This window comes from Artibeus jamaicensis, unplaced genomic scaffold (assembly GCF_021234435.1).
Source record: "Artibeus jamaicensis isolate MK-2021 breed Jamaican fruit bat unplaced genomic scaffold, CSHL_Jam_final contig_1044, whole genome shotgun sequence".
Taxonomy (NCBI): Eukaryota; Metazoa; Chordata; class Mammalia; order Chiroptera; family Phyllostomidae; genus Artibeus; species Artibeus jamaicensis.
Genome location: NW_026521208.1, coordinates 231406 through 248650, shown reverse-complemented (window position 1 = coordinate 248650; position 17245 = coordinate 231406). Strand labels below are relative to the sequence as shown.

General features: G+C 41.4%; 2 protein-coding genes across 2 annotated transcripts; both read right to left on the bottom strand.

Annotated features, from left to right (window-relative positions):
- Window positions 1–579: 579 nt before the first annotated feature.
- On the bottom strand, window positions 580–1506 carry LOC128627060 (olfactory receptor 2A2-like). The gene has a single exon (XM_053663098.1). The coding sequence runs from the start codon at window positions 1504–1506 to the stop codon at window positions 580–582; it is 927 nt and encodes a 308-aa protein (XP_053519073.1).
- Window positions 1507–16010: 14504 nt separating this feature from the next.
- Window positions 16011–17012, bottom strand: LOC119040109 (olfactory receptor 13-like). Its single transcript, XM_037132963.2, has one exon. The coding sequence runs from the start codon at window positions 16962–16964 to the stop codon at window positions 16011–16013; it is 954 nt and encodes a 317-aa protein (XP_036988858.2). The 5' UTR covers window positions 16965–17012.
- Between the last annotated feature and the right edge of the window lie 233 nt (window positions 17013–17245).

Here is a 17245-nt window from a genome sequence, read left to right as displayed (position 1 = left end):
GTGGAAACTTTTGGGGTGACCCTGAGAGAGAACAGGGCCCCCCCAAGCCAGGATGTGTCTGTACTCAGGGCTCATAGGTACAAATGAGGAATGATTAGAACACCCAAGAGCAACAACTACTGAGTCCTTCTTATGTTTCAGAAAAGGTGCCAAATACCTTACAGTGACCACACAGTTCAGTCTGATCATCATTTTCACTTTACAGATGTGGAGCTCGAAGTCTGAACATACTGTCATGAGTCCTCTGAGTGTGGCCCAGGGACCACAGGGAATCTCTGAGAACCTTTCTAAGGTGCTACTGGGTATGAACTCTTTTCACAATAATACTCAGACACTTTGTCTTCTTCATCCTCACTCTCTCGGGAGTGCGCAGGGGGGCTTTCTTGAGGCAACATGACATTAGATGAGGTGACCCAGAGAAAATGCTGAAGATGTCAACTCTGCTGTACTGGGCTCAACCAACACTTAAAGGGTTTTCAGAACTGTAAATCACAGCTGCTCTTTTCAGCTGTGACAACTTCACTTGTGTGAAACACAGCTAGCAAACTTCTATTTGGGAGAACTTTCTGAGTTTTCCCTTCACCTGGACCTCACCTGCAGCACCCTACCCAAGGCCTCCTTCACCTGAGCATTCCTCAGGCTGTAGATGAGGGGGTTCAGCATGGGGTTAAAGAGACTATGAAAGAGGGATAGAATTTTATTCTTCTCCCCTTGTTGACTGGAGTCAGGGACCATATAAACCACAATGGCACAGCCAAAGAAGAGCCCGACCACACAGAGGTGGGAGGAGCAGGTGGAGAAGGCCTTCCTGCGGCCCTTCCCAGACTGGATCTTCAGGATGGCCCAGAGGATGTGTGTGTAGGAGACCAGCACCAAGCAGAGGGGCCCGACTAAGACAAAGACACAGGCAGCAAAGATGACAAGCTGGTTGAGCCCAGTGTCAGCACAGGCCAGCTTGAGGACAGAGAGGATCTCACAGAACAAGTGGTTGACTTCAAGAGGCCCACAGATGGGCAGCCTCAGGATGAGAACTAAAGGGACCAGAGCCAGGAGGAAGCTAAACACCAAGGACGAGACGGCCAGGGCCATGTACACTCTCCAGCTCATGATGACAGTGTACTGCAGGGGGTGGCAGATGGCCACATACTTATAGTAGGACATGGCCACCAAAATCAGGCATTCTGTAGCAGCAAGATTCAAATACAAAAAGGTCTGCATGATGCATGGGACAAAGGAGATGGCTCTATTCTGGGTCACTAAGTTTGCCAGCATCTGGGGGACATTGTTGGAAGCATAGATGTCAATGATGGTCAGGTGGGAGAGGAAGAAGGACATGGGGCTGCGCAGTCTACAATCTGAGCAGACAAGGCCCAGGATGATGCCATTCCCCAGAAGGGTGAGGGCATACAACAGACACAAGAGTCCAAAGAGTACAAACTCCAGTGCTGACTCCATCTGGAAGCCAAGCAGGGTGACTTCCCTGATCCACATGAGGTTGCTCCCCATGCTCCTGGGGTGGAGACAGACACACCCCCGACCAGGACAGGAGGGTCACAGTTGTAAGGCAAACAGGATACACAGTGCTCACCAAATGCTACCGTGGAAGCATTTAGAAATGTCCTACTCTGAATGAATTCTCTATATTTGGTTTTAGATATACTGTACAAAGCTAACTTGGTGCATTCATATACCTTGGGAAAAACTCCCCTTGCATCAAAGGAATAATAGAACATACATCTATCTATATATACATAATAAAATGTAAGAAAATACATCCTTATATACTCTACCTAATATGATGCACACACCTGTAGACATATTTTATTTTGGAAAACTAAGGGATCTGCCTTCTCTTCAAGGGCATGGGTCTGGATTATTTATGGAGAAAGAAGAGCAATGGCCCTGACCAAACATCTCCAGCAGTAGGTAGTGTCATTTCCTAGGCTTGCATGCCTTCTTGGTCCAAGACAGGAAGTGACTGGGTTCCTCTTTACTTTCTGGGTTGCTTACTTATCCACCCACCTTCCCACCTGCTTTCCTACCCACTTATTTCCAATTTGAAATCCCTTCAAACAACATCTCAGTTTTGTAATGTCTTTCAAACTTTGCAAGCCCCTCCTTTCAGCAGCTGCCTAATATTTCCTAGAAGCATCTTCTGGTTCCTTTTTCCACCTTCAGTAGCTTTGTTTTGAGTGTTTTAGCTACTTCTTCATCTGCACTGGATGCTGGAACATAGATACCAGTGAAAAAGTAGTATGGCCACATGAAGTGAACCCAGGCACATGTCTTAAGTTCAGTTCAACCTGATGACATCTCAGCAGTTGATTCAAGGATGAAAGCAAAAGCGGAAAACAGATTAACATGAACAGCAAATGTATTTAGAGAGGACAGCTGTATTATAATTGTACTTTTGGGGGTGGTTTCTCTTTGCCGGTTTATAACTTAATATAAAGACAGATGTCACAGCTTATCTCACATTCTGGCATGCCAGGATCCTCTGCTGCCACCATATCTTCCCAGTGTTGGCAACTCACACTGCCATAGAATCCCCTGCTGACCCCCGACAGCTGCTCTGATGGATTCTGAGCACTGACAGGGGGTGGGCTCAGAGGGAGCATCATCTGGTTGGTTCCTGCTAAGGAGCCCCTCCTGCAGGGCCCTGGGTCTGTCCAGGGCTGAGGGAGAAAGGGTCACGAAAGGGCTGGACAGCATCATCACACTGAGGAACCACACACAACCTCGTGCTGCTCTCTACATTTTTTTCATATGTCTTCAAGAAATAGCCTGAACTACTTTCATTTTTAAATTTCAAGGCCAAAGTTTCACAACCAGAAGAATATTGAAAAAGAACTCCAATGCTTTCTTGAAGAAAAAATTTAGACCCCTAGATTCATATTTTAAAATAGAGATTATCGTATACAGACTCTTTTTAACTACCATTTTCACTCAAAATAGTGAACAATTTTTATGTATTTAAATAATATCGTACAGATGTCATTAACCATTAGTACAATGTTCTATTATCTCAGTCATTTAATTCCCTCATGGAAATTTTTATTTCTTTAATGTTTAATAACATTGAGAATAACATTCTTTCAAGTTGAAGTGTTGTCTACACTCATCATTATTTCCTTAGGATGTGCTATGAATGCAAAACTGCAGATGCTAAAGATGCAGATGCTCCAGAGCATTTGGTACCCACTGCCAGCCTCCATGCAGGAGACCTGCACCACTTTCTCCCTCCGACCACGTGGAGGCACCACCTCCTTCCCACACAGTTGTCAGTAATAAGTATTATCAGTTACACCTAGGCAAATTTGATATGTGAATAATTTTAAACAGCTTAAATTTACATTTCAATAATTCCTTGACAGTATTCCTCCAGTGGGCTATGGGTTCCAACCTCTGTTCTAAGCTGTGGAGGGAGGGCAGTGGGTAAAGTCGACATACCCCGAGGGGGTGAGGGACAGTGAAGGAGTAGAGAGGTGTACCTGTCATCTGTGCCTCTCTGTTTGGGGGAAAACGTCTCTGCCCGGGATGGAAACACCTTGGTAAACGCCTGCCCCTGTCTGTCCTGGAATTTACGTGATTTGTGAAACAGGACAAAGGAAGTGGGGACGTGACTTTTCTGCTCCAGTTTTTGGTCCCATACATTTCTGCTACCTTGGAGTAAAGCCTACAGAACACATTTTGTCCTGCTGGAGGGTGGGAGTGAGCCGAAGGCTGAAATCTGGAGAGAAATTATGTCGAAGACACAACCCATGGTTCCCCAATAAGCCTCATTAAAAACTGATTTTCATTTCTACTTGATATTCTGTGTCTATTTCTGACTTTATTTCTTCAGACTTGGAACAAGATGACAACATGGTTAAGGACCGCCTCTAAATCACCAGGGGTAAACAAATCAGGAAAGCACTTGTTGAGACTAAAAAGCACTATGAAGGAAATAAACAGGCTGAAATGACAGGAACTGACTTGGTTCTAGAGGGCTTCCTTAGGTGGGATTGTCAGCAAAGGTCTCACCAAAGACACATAGGCAGAATCTGAAAATCGTAGGGTTGCCCACCTGCCTCCAGCCCAGGTGGGCGCTGCTCTGGCAACTGAGCAGTAGAGGTGCATCCCCCAGGCAGGGGGGACTTAGGGAGTCCGGAAACAGGAAAAGATCCAGGGGACCCAGACCCCAGTGACCGAGGTTTACATACTTGTTGAAAAGGATGTAAAGGTGCAGGTCTGTGCTCAATCCCGAGGGAACCATGCAGCAAGGCCGGTGCAGGTGCCCGCAAACACAGCAAACCAGACCATGGCGTAACCCCTGGGAGGGGAACGCTGTGAGGAAGTCCTAGTTCCCCATTGTAGGCAGCTGGGGAGAAGTGCCAATGTCTGGATCCTGAGAGGGGCTGGCTGAAAAAATCACAACAATCAACCCTCAGCCAACTGCAACCAGAAAAACCGGTTCTGCTAGTTTGAAGCCAACAAGTGACATTTCCTTTTCTGATGTTTTTGGGAAATTATTTTTGTTTGTGCGTTTTTTGTTTTTTTGTTTCTTGTTTTTTGTTTGTGCTTTTTTTTTACTTTATTTTATTTTTATTCTTTCTTTTTTTTTACTTTTCTTCCTTCTCCATTCCTTTTCTTTATCTTTTTGCTTTTTTAAAGTAATCTGTTATTTCTTTTAAATTTTATTACTGTTTCATCTTTTCGTCCTCTTTTACCAGATTTTGTTTTATTTCTTTTTCTTTTCTTTCTACACTTCTTGCTCTTTCTTCCATTACCCTACCATTTTTTTATTCTTCCATTTATTTCTTTCCTTGTCATTTCTTTCTTTTACCCACAAGAGTCACAATAAACTTGAAAATATGAAAAGACAAGAGCTGGACCCACAGAAGAGGCCTCCCAATAGTAGAGTCAGAGAGACAAATTGCACATTGCTATAGGAGAGAAGCCAAAAGTTGCTGCATATTTGAGTAGGTGGAAGCAGAAAACGACAGGATAACCAAAAGAGACTGCACCACTGAAATTAACAGGCATTCCACCACAAAAGTTCACACCATAAACCCAGGGTGTCGAAATAGATTAATCTAAGAGGCTGAGGCAAACAAGAAGAGTCTCACAAACAATGGGAAGACAAAGAAACAATCCCCAAATGAAAAGAAAGGAGGAACCCTCAGTAAAAATGTTAGATGAAACAGAGGCAAGTCGACTATCAGATACTGATTTAAAGCACTAGTTATCAGGAAGTTCAAAGAGCTCACAATCAGCTACCAGAAACTACAGGGGAGCTACAATGATCTCACCGCGAACTATATCAACATGAAAAAGGAAATGGAAATTATTAGCAAGGACCAAGATAAAATGAAGAATATAATTTCTGAATTAAAAAACACAGTAGAAAGCATTAAAAATAGGATAGATAAAACAGAAGACCGGATTAGTGAATTGGAGGACAAAGTAAAAAGTATCTCACAAAAAGAACAGGAAAGGGAAAAGAGGCTCAGAAAGAATGAAGAAGGATTAAGAGAAATGCAAGACAATATGAAATGTAATAATATTCGAATAATAGGAATACGAGAAGGAGAAGAAGAAGAACAAGGGATAGAAAACATATTTGAAAGAGTAATGAGAGAAAATTTCCCTAATCTGATAAAAGAGAAAGTCACACAAATCCAGGAATCACACAGAACCCCATTCAAGAGGAACCCAAGGAGGCTCATTTCAAGACACATCATCATCAAAATGGCAAAATTCCAAGACAAACAGAGAATATTAAAGGCAGCAAGGGAGAAAAAACAAATAACATACAAGGGAGTCCCAATAAGGTTATCCACTGACTTCTCAATAGAAACACTCCAAGCAACAAGAGAATGGCAAGAAATATTCCAAGTAATGAGAACCAGAGTCCTACAACCAAGGCTACTTCACCCAGCAAGGCTCTCAATAAAGATAGAAGACCAAATAAAGAGCTTTCAAGACAAAAAAAAGTCTAAAAGAATTTGCTGCCACCAAGCCGGCTCTACAAGAAATACTAAAAGGTCTGCTTTAAGGAAAAGAAGAAAAAGAGACAGACAGAGAGGAACACAGGTAAAAAATGGTAATGAATAAGTACCTATCAATAATAACCTTAAATGTAAATGGATTAAATGTTCCAATCAAAAGACACAGAATAGCTGCATGGATAAAAAAGTATGACCCACACATATGCTGCCTAAAGAGACCCACCTCAGGACAAAAGACCATCACAGACTAAAAGTGAAACACTGGAAAGAAATTTTCCAAGCAAAAGGACAAGAAAAAAATCCTGGGGTAGCAATTCTCATATTACACAAAATAGACTTCAAAAAAGAGCCATAAAGAGTGACATAGAAGGTCACTTCATAATACTCAAGAAAAGAATCCACCAAGAAGACATTAACATCATAAATATATATGCACCCAACATAGGAGCACCAAAATATATAAAGAAAATGTTAGAGGAATTCAAGAAAGATATAGACAGCAACACAATTATAGTGGGGGATATTAAGACCCCACTATCAAAAATACACAGATCTTCCAAACAAAATATCAACAAAGATATTGTAGCATTAAACAACACCCTTGATGAAATGAACCTAAGTGATATATACAGAGCCCTTCACCCCAAAGAAGCTTAAATACACATTCTTTCAAATGCACATGGAACATTCTCAAAGATAGACCACATGATAGGAAACAAAACAAGCTTCAAAAAATTCGAGAATATTGAAATCATATCAAGCATTTTCTCTGACCACAAGGGACTGAAACTGGAAACCAACCCCAAAGGAAAAAAACCGAAAAAACCCAAAATCATGGAGACTGAATGGTATGCTATTAAACAACGAATGGGTCAAGAATTAAATTAGAGATGAAATCAAAATGTCTCTGGAAACAAATGAAAATGATGTCACAACAACCTAAAACTTATGGGACACAGAGAAGGCAGTCCTGAGAGGGAAGATTATAGCAATACAGGCCTTCCTAAAGAAGATAGAAACATTTCAAATAAACAACCTAACCCTACACCTGCAAGAACTCGAGGAACAACAACAAAGACAGCCCAGAACAAGTAGAGGGAAGGAAATAACGAAGATCAGAGCAGAATTAAATGACATAGAGACTAAAAGCACAATTCTAAGGATCAATGAATCCAGGAGTTGGTTCTTTGAGAAGATAAACAAAATAGACAAGCCTTTAAGTAGGCTCATAAACAAAAGAAGGAAACAGACACAAATAAACACAATCAGAAATGAAAGAGGAGAGATTACAACTGATACCAAACAAATAGAAAGGATTGTAAGAAATTACTATGAAGAACTGTATGCCAAGAAATTTGAGAACCTAGGGGAAATGGACACATTTCGAGAAAAATATAATCTCCCAAAACTCAATGAAAAAGAAGTAGAACACCTGAATAGACCAATAACAGCAAAAGAAATTGAAGGAGTAATCAAAAAACTCCCATGACACAAGAGCCCCAGACCAGATGGGTTCACAGGAGAATTCTACAAAGCATTTAAGGAAGAGCTAACCCCCATTCTTCACAGATTATTCCTAAAAATCCAAAAGGATGGAAAACTCCCAAACTCCTTTTATGAAGCCACCATCGTCCTAATTCCAAAACCAGATACAGATACAACAAAGAAAGAAAACTTCAGGCCAATATCGCTGATGAACATAGATGCTAAAATCCTCAACAAAATATTGGCAAATCGCATCCAACAATATATCCAAAAGATTATACACCGTGACCAAGTGGGATTCATCCCAGGGATGCAAGGATGGTTCAACATTTGCAAATCAGTAAATGTAATTCATCACATAAAAGCAAAGAGAAAAACCACATGATCATATCAATAGATGCGGAAAAAGCTTTTGAAAAGGTACACCACCCATTTATGATAAAAACACTCAGCATAGTCACAATAGAGGGAGCATTCCTCAACATAATTAAGGCCATTTATGAGAGACCTGCAGCCAATATCATACTCAATGGGCAAAATCTAAAAGCTTTTCCACTAAGATCAGGAAGAAGACAAGGATGTCCACTTTCACCACTTCTATTCAATATAGTATTAGAAGTTTAGGCCACAGCGATCAGGCACAAAAAGGAAATAAAAGGCATCCAAATAGGAAAGGAGGAAACAAAACTGTCACTGTTTGCAGATGACATGATAGTGTACATGGAAAATCCTATAGATTCTACCCAAAAACTGCTCAAACTAATTAATGAATTTGGCAAAACGGCAGGATACAAAGTCAATATCCAGAAATCAAAGGCATTTTTGTATACTTCCAATGAATCAGCAGGAGCAGAAATCAAGGAAAAAATCCCATTTGATATAGCAAAAAAAATAATAAAATATCTGGGAATAAACCTAACCAAGGAGGTAAAAGACCTGTATGCAAAAAACTACACAGCACTGAAGAAAGAAATCAGGGAAGACACAAACAAATGAAAACATATACCATGTTCACGGATTGGAAGAATTAACATCATCAAAATGTCCATACTACCCAAAGCAATATACAGATTCAGTGCAATACCCATTAAAGTACCAATGGTATATTTCACAGACATAGAACAAACATTTCAAAAATTTATATGGAACCATAAACGAGTCCGAATAGCACTTGCACTTTTGAGAAAGAAAAACAAAGTAGGAGGGATCACAATACCTGATATCAAACTGTATTACAAAGCCACTGTAATCAAAACAGCCTGGTACTGGCATAAAAACAGGCACACAGACCAATGGAACAGAATACAGAACCCAGAAATCAACCCAACTCTCTACAGTCAATTAATATTTGACAAAGGGGGCAGTAACATAAAATGAAGTAAAGATAGCCTCTTCAGCAAATGGTGTTGGGAAAACTGGACAGCTATGTGCAAAAAAATGAAACTTGAGCACCGACTTACACCATACACCAAAATAAATTCAAGGTGGATAAAAGACTTAAATATAAGTCGTAACACCATTAAAGTCCTAGAGGAGAACATCGGCAAGAAAATCTCAGATATTCCACGCAGCAACTTTTTTACATGTATGTCCCCTAGAGCAAGGAATATAAAGGAAAGAATAAACAAATGGTATCTCATCAAAATAAAAAGCTTCTGCATGGCTAAAGAAAACAGTATTAAATTAAAAAGACAACCAACTGTATGGGAAAACATAGTTGCCAATGATACCTCAGACAAAGTTTTAATCTCCAAAATATACAAAGAACTTATATGACTCCACTCTAGGAAGACATCTAACCCAATTAAAAAATGGGAAAAGGACTTGAACAGACACTTCTCCAAAGAGGACATACAGAACATTCAGAGACACATGAAGAGATGCTCAATATTGTTAGCTATCAGAGAGATGCAAATTAAAACCACAATGAGATACCACTTTACCCCAGTCAGGATGGCTATCATAAACAAAGCAACAAACAACAAATGTTGGAGAGGTTGTGGGGAAAAGGGGTCATTAGTTCACTGTTGGTGGGATTGCAGACTGGTACAACCATTATGGAAAACAGTATGGAATTTTCTCAGAAAAATAAAAATCGACCTGCCTTTTGACCCAGCAATTCCACTGCTGGGATTGTAGCCCAAGAATCCTAAAACATCGATTTCAAAGAACCTATGCACCACAATGTTCATAGCAGCACAATTTACAATAGCCAAGAGTTGCAAGCAACCTAGGTGCCCGTCAGTAAATGAATGGATCAAAAAACTGTGGTTCATATACACAATGGAATTCTATGCAACAGAGAGAAAGAAGGAGGTACTAAACTTTGCAACAACATGGATGGAACTGGAAAGCATTATGCTGAGTGAAATAGGCCAGGCATTGAAGGACAAATACCATATGATCTCACCTTTGACAGGAAGCTAAACAATAAAACAAACAAGCAAACAGAATAAAAACAAAGACATTGAAATAGAGAACAAGTGGGCAGTGACCAGAGGGGAGAGGGAAGGGAATTTAAGGGTAAAAATAGGGAGGGATTTTGAGGAACAAGTATGAAAGACACAGGGATGAGGACTGGGGGGGGGCAGAAATGGGAGATAGGTAGGGAGACAGGGCAGGAGGGGCTGGGATGAAAGAAATAGACAAAAAAATGTACTTGAAAAATAATTAACTAAAAATTAAAAAAAAGAAAAGGATGTAAAAATTAGTAAGTTGGAGATGTATTGAAATATTTGGCGACCAGGCAGCTACTGAAAAGAGCAAAGTTGGAACATGCAGGAGAATATAAGACTCCTAACACAGTGAAATAAAAATTTTCCATAGAGAGTAAACCACAGGTGTACAATGTGGTCTGATTTATAGTTTATAACATGAACGTATTTACTCAATGTCTATTGAGTAAATACCTATTTACCTATTTACCTATGTAAATACCAATACAATACCTATTTACATGTATCTGGAAAATTGTATAAATTAAACATGAAACTGTTGATGCTGATTATCTATAGAAAGAAGGATCATGCAGGGATTTACCTTTCATATAAATTGTTTGTTTATTTGTTCCCTTATAATAAACCCTGGGCATTAATGGGAAAAATGAGACATTTCCACTTGGGAAAAGGCCATGCTGGGACCTGAAACTGAAGCTGCATGTCATTGTTGCTCATTGGACAGTGACCCTCACTGAGCTGGCCCAGGAATGTGAGAATGGGGGCAGGTTTTCTCAGAGCTTCCAGTGGGAGAACTAAGTCACTGCATTCGACAGGAAAGGGGCATTCAAAACCCTACCCCACTGTTCACCATACTATTATTTCCTGAACTGTACTGATAGAGAAAAAGATCAAACTCTTCTATTGACTGAAATAGGTAAAGGAGAATCACCCTGGACAGTGTGGCTCAAGGGCTGGACGTTGTTCCAGGAAGCAAAAGGTCAGCGGTTTGATTCCTGGTCAGGGCACATGCCTGGGTTGCTGGTTTGGTCCCCAGTTGAAGTCCCTGGTCAGGGCACATAGCAGAGGCAGCCAATCGATGTTTCTCTCTCACATTAATGTTTCTCTTCCTCTCTTTCTCCTTCTCTTCCCCTCTATCGAAAAATAAGGAAATAAATTCATTTAAAAAGAGTAAAAAAGGATCTAAAGTCAGGTGGAAGGTTACCGTCACACCCACCTGGATGTAAGAGACAGCCCAGGCAAAGCAAATTTCTGCTGTTGCACAGACCAAAGACAGTGAGCTGTGCCATTCAGACAAGCACACTTCATTGCACTCTTAGTTTTCTCATTGGGAACACAGTTTCTGGGGATTTCAGTCCAAAAACAAAAGCATGACAAAAGAATGAAAACCAGTGCCTGTCAATGCAGAATCACAAGTGACAGGACACTGAGTGGTCATCTACTCCAGGAATCTTTCCATCAGTTTATAAGAAAATGCTGAGCAGTGCATGCTGTGTATCCCCAGCTCATGACAGCTGCCTCTTGCCCTTGACACTGCTTGAGAGAGGCATCCCAGACTCTGCTCTGTGAACTCCTGTACTTGCATCCCTGTGGCTGACCCATGTGCTTGCCAGGAGACACGTCTGATCAGAGTGCCTTGCAATTGCAAGTTTGAGAGACGTGTGCTCTCTTTCTTGTAAACTTCTGTGTCTATGCCTACATGCATTTGGTGTTTCTCTTCTAACGAAGGAACCCTCTTAGGCTAAATTCTGCTGACACTTTGCTGGAACTCCCAGGAAATAGCAGCAAATTATGGTCAGTAAAATATCTTACAAAGTCACTCAAATATTACTGAACTGATTCTATTGGAGCTGACAGATATACTCTTCACTTCTCATAAATTGATTTATTTATAAATTCATGCCAGCAGAGCACAGTTAAAGGATATATAAACAAATTCCAATCAGCAAACATGTAAGATGGGAACAGACTAATTTTCTGGACAACATAAAATTAGTGGCCAGATGGAACATGGCCTTTTGTGGACCCAGCAGGCATTGTGCTCAGGGGTCGCCCTGGATGCAGCTGAATCATGGACTCAGAGAATTCTTACTCCCCGAGACTGCCAGGAGCATGGACATGTTGTACATTTTTAAGTCTCTTCTGGAATAAGCATGCCATCATGAAAGTAAGGAACAAAGGGAATGGTGAAAAAATTAGATAATGTCTTCAGAAAAGGTCTTGTCTGTGTGTCTTTAGAGCTAATGACGACCTGGAAACCTGAAAAGACTAGCTCTCTTTCCAAGGATGGTGCTTGAATGAGACATGGGAAACCTCCAGGGGGGGAAGCAAGGGTAAGAGCTTGAAGGGGACAGACAGGCCAGCTGAGAGCAGGGCCTGGAATGGCCCCCTGGAGTGCAACAAAGGCCAAGCCGGTGGGCTCCTCTGTGTTCCCACTGCACCTGGGCCAGTGAACAAGGATAAAAAGTGGGTGCTATCAAATATGCAAGTCATTGCCTTCCTCTTCCTAAATGACTAGAATTGACTAGTCAAAGTACATAATTAAAACAATGGGGACATAATTAAAGCAATTTCTGTGTGTTTATTTGGGAGTGGTGAGTGTGTACCTGTGCATGCTTGGGATTGGGTGAGGCCAGGATGTCTCTAAAGTGTGCAAGCCCTGGCATAGAAAATAAAAATTCAGCCATAAATTACTTGCTCTCCATATTTATTTTATCAGTCTTAAAATTGCTCTACTCTGATTCCTCCTCTTTAATTGTGGAGGGGGAGTCTGTGGTTTCTTGATCTCTCCTGGTAGGGGCCCCAGGGATCCTGTTAAGATGCTATCTTGGAGAAATTCTTACCTCCTAATGAGAACACGTGACTGCCAAATAATCACTGAGCACTGCTCACACACAGTTTTGACCTGGTGATTTAGGTATACCTCTCCCTCAATTTTCTATAGTTTGCCCTCCATTCCAAACATCTCCAGATTTCTGAGCCACATTTTTCTTCCTTCATCCTGGGTTAAAGCCCACAGCTCCAATGAAAAATGAATCTCTTTCTCTCTCACTGATAACATTTGATGATTGCAAAGTCCCTCCCATTCTAACTCCCCAAGTGTATCTCAGTTGAGTTCTCTAGAGAATCTTAGTTCTGAAACTGTGGTGGAAAGAGCCCTACACAATAACAGCAATATGTTTAATCTACCGGTGAGCAGAAAACTTTTTGTAGTATGTGAGAGGAGACAAATTATTTTTTTTTCCTTAAAATAATCTGTGTCTAACTGAGCCTCGCACCACGCACCTCCCCGTTCCCCAGCACACACACTCTGCCCCAGTGAAGGCCTCCTCCCCAGTACTGCCACCTGGAAATTCTCATTCCTCCTCATGAGTCTGTCTCACTCTTTCACCACCCACCTGACTTCAGACACAACCCCAGTCCATCACAGTGCTCTTGGAGCCCTCTTCAGCCAGCCTAGGTGAAGCTGGACTCCCTACCGCAGCAGACTGAATACCCTTGTTGTAATGCCCTTACCGGTTGTGCTGAACTCACTTTTTTGTACTTTTAATATTCTCACATTGTTCATCTTTCCTGTGTTTTACAAGCAAAACAAGATTATTCTAGAAGAATAAATTTCACCCATCAATACCCAGAGAGAGCTAAGGATAAGGATTTGGGCCATGTTCATTCAGATATGCATAATTACCATTTTTAATGCCTTTTAAAAATATTTTTAAATCCTCACCTGAGGATATGTTCATTGATTTTTGAGAGAGAAAAAGAGGGAGAGGGAGAAACATCCATCGGCTGCCTCACACACACACACACTGACTCGGGACCGAACACACAACCTTTGGTGTAGGGGATGATGCTCCAACCAACCGAGCCACCCAGTCAGGGCACCACACTGATTTCTTCTGAGGAGGACAATACGATGGCATTTAACACAGCTGATAGTGGGGAGGAAGAGGTGTCATGGTTCATTACCTTTTTAAAATTTTTTTTGCTGCTAATCGTTGAAACACTAGAGCAAAAGTATTTACTCTCAAAAACCTTACATTTCTTGTGTGCTGTTAATATTTATATTGATTCATATTTTACATTTCAGTAAGAATAAATATTATGCAGCATAAATGGCACCATCATTAGTGATGGACCTTTATTAAATGCAGGTGAATTTAAGAATAAAAAAGTTTGCAAATCACAATTCAATGCAAACCCATAGCTACACCTAATATCTTTTTAACATTATTTCTACCAAGAGAGAAATTCCTCTTTGCAGGGCTTAAGTCCTGCCTTAGTGTTTTCAAGACCACTTGGCACACACAATTTCAATGAGCTAGCAGAAAAAAATACAATGATATAAGCAATGGTGAGAAATTAGGAATCTTCATGACTGGTCCCACTATAACTTGCCATGGTACTCCTTTCTAACTCTAACAATGCTATTGTAGGGTATACTCCACCAAAACGAGGGAGAAAACCAGAAAAGAGGAAGACATGGCATTAATGAACTAAGGACTTTAACACTGAATCTCCAGGATGGCAACGAGCACACGTGTGTAGGAGACCAGCACCAAGCACAGGGGCCCCACTAAGATAAACAGAAGAAACAAAGGCGACAAGCCAGTTGAACCCAGTGGCAGCACAGGTCAGCTTGAGGACAGACAGGATCTCACAGAAGGAGTGGTCGACTTCCTGAGGCCCACAGAAGGGCAGCCTCAGGACAGCAAACACAAGGACAAGGGCCAGGGGAAGCTGAACGCCCAGGATGTTCAGTAGCAAATCGCACTTTATTTGTCTCAGTAAGTCATAGTCCTTGTTCTTTTAAACTGATAAAAGTATGTAGAGTATAATATTAATAATTACAATTTTCAGCTCATTATAGTTTCTAGATTCTGCTAAGCATTTTGCACATAGTATTACCTCTCAATAAACCTTAGTTACTGAATTTACTTTGCAAAATCTAAATTTCAAAGAATCTAAGCATGCTTTGTAAGAACGAAATCCATATGCTTTCTTCTTTAAAAACTCTTCATACACACATAAAACATAATTTTGAAAGTAAATATTCCCTTTCATGCAGTTTAAGTATTCAGGTTTAATTTAGCATACAATTTAAGGAAAAGTTTGAAAAAGTCTCAGTACAACCTTACCCACTACTTTTTAACTGTGGTCTACCATTTCATAATTGTGTTGGAGTTTCGTGTTACATGGTTATTTAACTCACCTCACATCTCTTACTTGAAAGAGCAAATTATTACTGATAATTTATAGTCTTGTCTCATTGATCTAACAGTCATCACAGCATTTACACAGTCTGCTCTTATTTGTGAGAATGTTCTAAGTTTTGGTCATTTCCCATAGGAGAAAATGGACCAAACCAATGAGAGAAAATGTTAATTCTGCCAAGTCCTCTCAGCTACATCCATTCTGCCTTCTTCCTCTCGTCCCAACCATCCTGGATCTCCACCTACACTGCAAAGGCAGAGAAACACCGCAACAGAGAAAGTTCCAATGTGTCTGTGTTTCAGCCTGACATCCTTCAGGGTTCTCTCCTTGTTGTCAGTTCCATCTGAGTTACACCTGATTCCTCTTTCCCTTGAAGTCCTGGCTCCTACTCTTCCTAATTTATGTTGCTGATGCCTTACAAAACATCACTGTCATACACATATGCAGGAAAACATTGAAATATTTTAAATATAGAGCCAGTTTTGGAAGATGACAGTTGCTAAATTTAAAATATTTCAATAATTACTATGTAGTAAGTCTCAACTCCTATATTTTACATATTCTTTCCATACCTTGGTTTATTTAATAAAATTTTGTCTACAAATCTTGATTACAAAACATATAAATTTATTTCATCTTATTCAGAATATTCCTTGTGACCATATTACAAGTGTGCACACCACACAGAAAGCTGGAAGAAGGGCTCATTTCCTTGTGCAGCATCCTTGTAGACAGCGACCAAAATGGGCTTTCTCTGGAGATAGTGACAGGAGAACATGTAAAGAACGCCCTAGGCCTAGAGCATGTCTCTGCATTCCTCTGCACATATTGGGTAAGGTAACACACTGGCTCTCTTTACACTCAGTTATTTTTTATCAGTGAGGCTCTCAGGAAGGTCTCTCCTTTTCAGCCTCCTTCTCAGAGCAGCATGGACGTCTCTGTTCCTCAGACTGTAGATCAGGGGATTCAGCATGGGATTGAAAAGGCTGTGAAACAGGAGGAGGTATTTATTCCGCTCCTGGGGGTCCCCATGTTGAGGTCCAACATACATGATAATGGCTGTGCCATAAAAGAGTCCCATCACACAGAGGTGGGAGGAGCAGGTGGAGAAAGCTTTCCAGTGCCCCTCTGCTGACTGGATCTTCAGGATGACACATAGAATGTGACCATAGGAGACCATAATTGTGGCCACGGGTCCCACCAGCCCCAAGGCTGACAGAGCCACAACCACAACCTCGTTAAGGTGGGTGTCTGCACAGGCGAGTTTGAGAACTGCTAGAAGCTCACAGAAGAAGTGATTCACATTCTGGTGCCCACAGAAAGGCAATGGTAACAGCAATACCAGATGTACTACGGTTAGGAGGACTCCTATAGTCCAGGAAGTCACTGCCAGGATGAAGCAGACTCTCCAGTTCATGATGGTAGAATACCGAAGGGGCAGGCAGATGGCCACGTACCTGTCATAGGACATGACCACCAGGAGAAGACATTCCGTGGGAGCAAGAACTATGAAGAGAAAGGTCTGAATTATGCAGGCAGCAAAGGAGATGGGCTGGGCTGGGCTCAGGAGGTTGACCAGCATCTGGGGCACCGTGTTGCAGGCATAGGCTATGTCCACAGTGGCCAGCTGGGAGAGGAAGAAGTACATGGGGGTGTGCAGTCGGGGGTCCATTGAGATGAGCCCCAGGATGACCCCGTTGCCCAGCAGGGTGAAGGCATAGAACACAGAGAAGAGCCCAAATAAAAGCACCCGCGTCCCTGGGCTGAGTGGGAATCCCACTAGGAGGAACTCTGTGACAGAAGTCTGGTTGCCCCCCATTGTCCTGGGAAGGAACAAGGGAGAGAGCTCAGCAGGTCTGAGTGCCCGAGGGACGTGTGTAATGTGTCACAGGTCGACCTGTGTGTGTCACTGCATCTTCCCTCGAAAATGTCCTGTTCATCAGTTACTAAGTGAGTAGTATCTACGCATGGCAAATGACACAGAAGGAATTTCTTTCACCTTGATAAATTAAATGCCAGTGTTCCATTACACTGTTCAGTGAATCTTACCTTTATTTCCAAACTTCCACCACAGTTCCTAACACGTTAACACGCCTACTG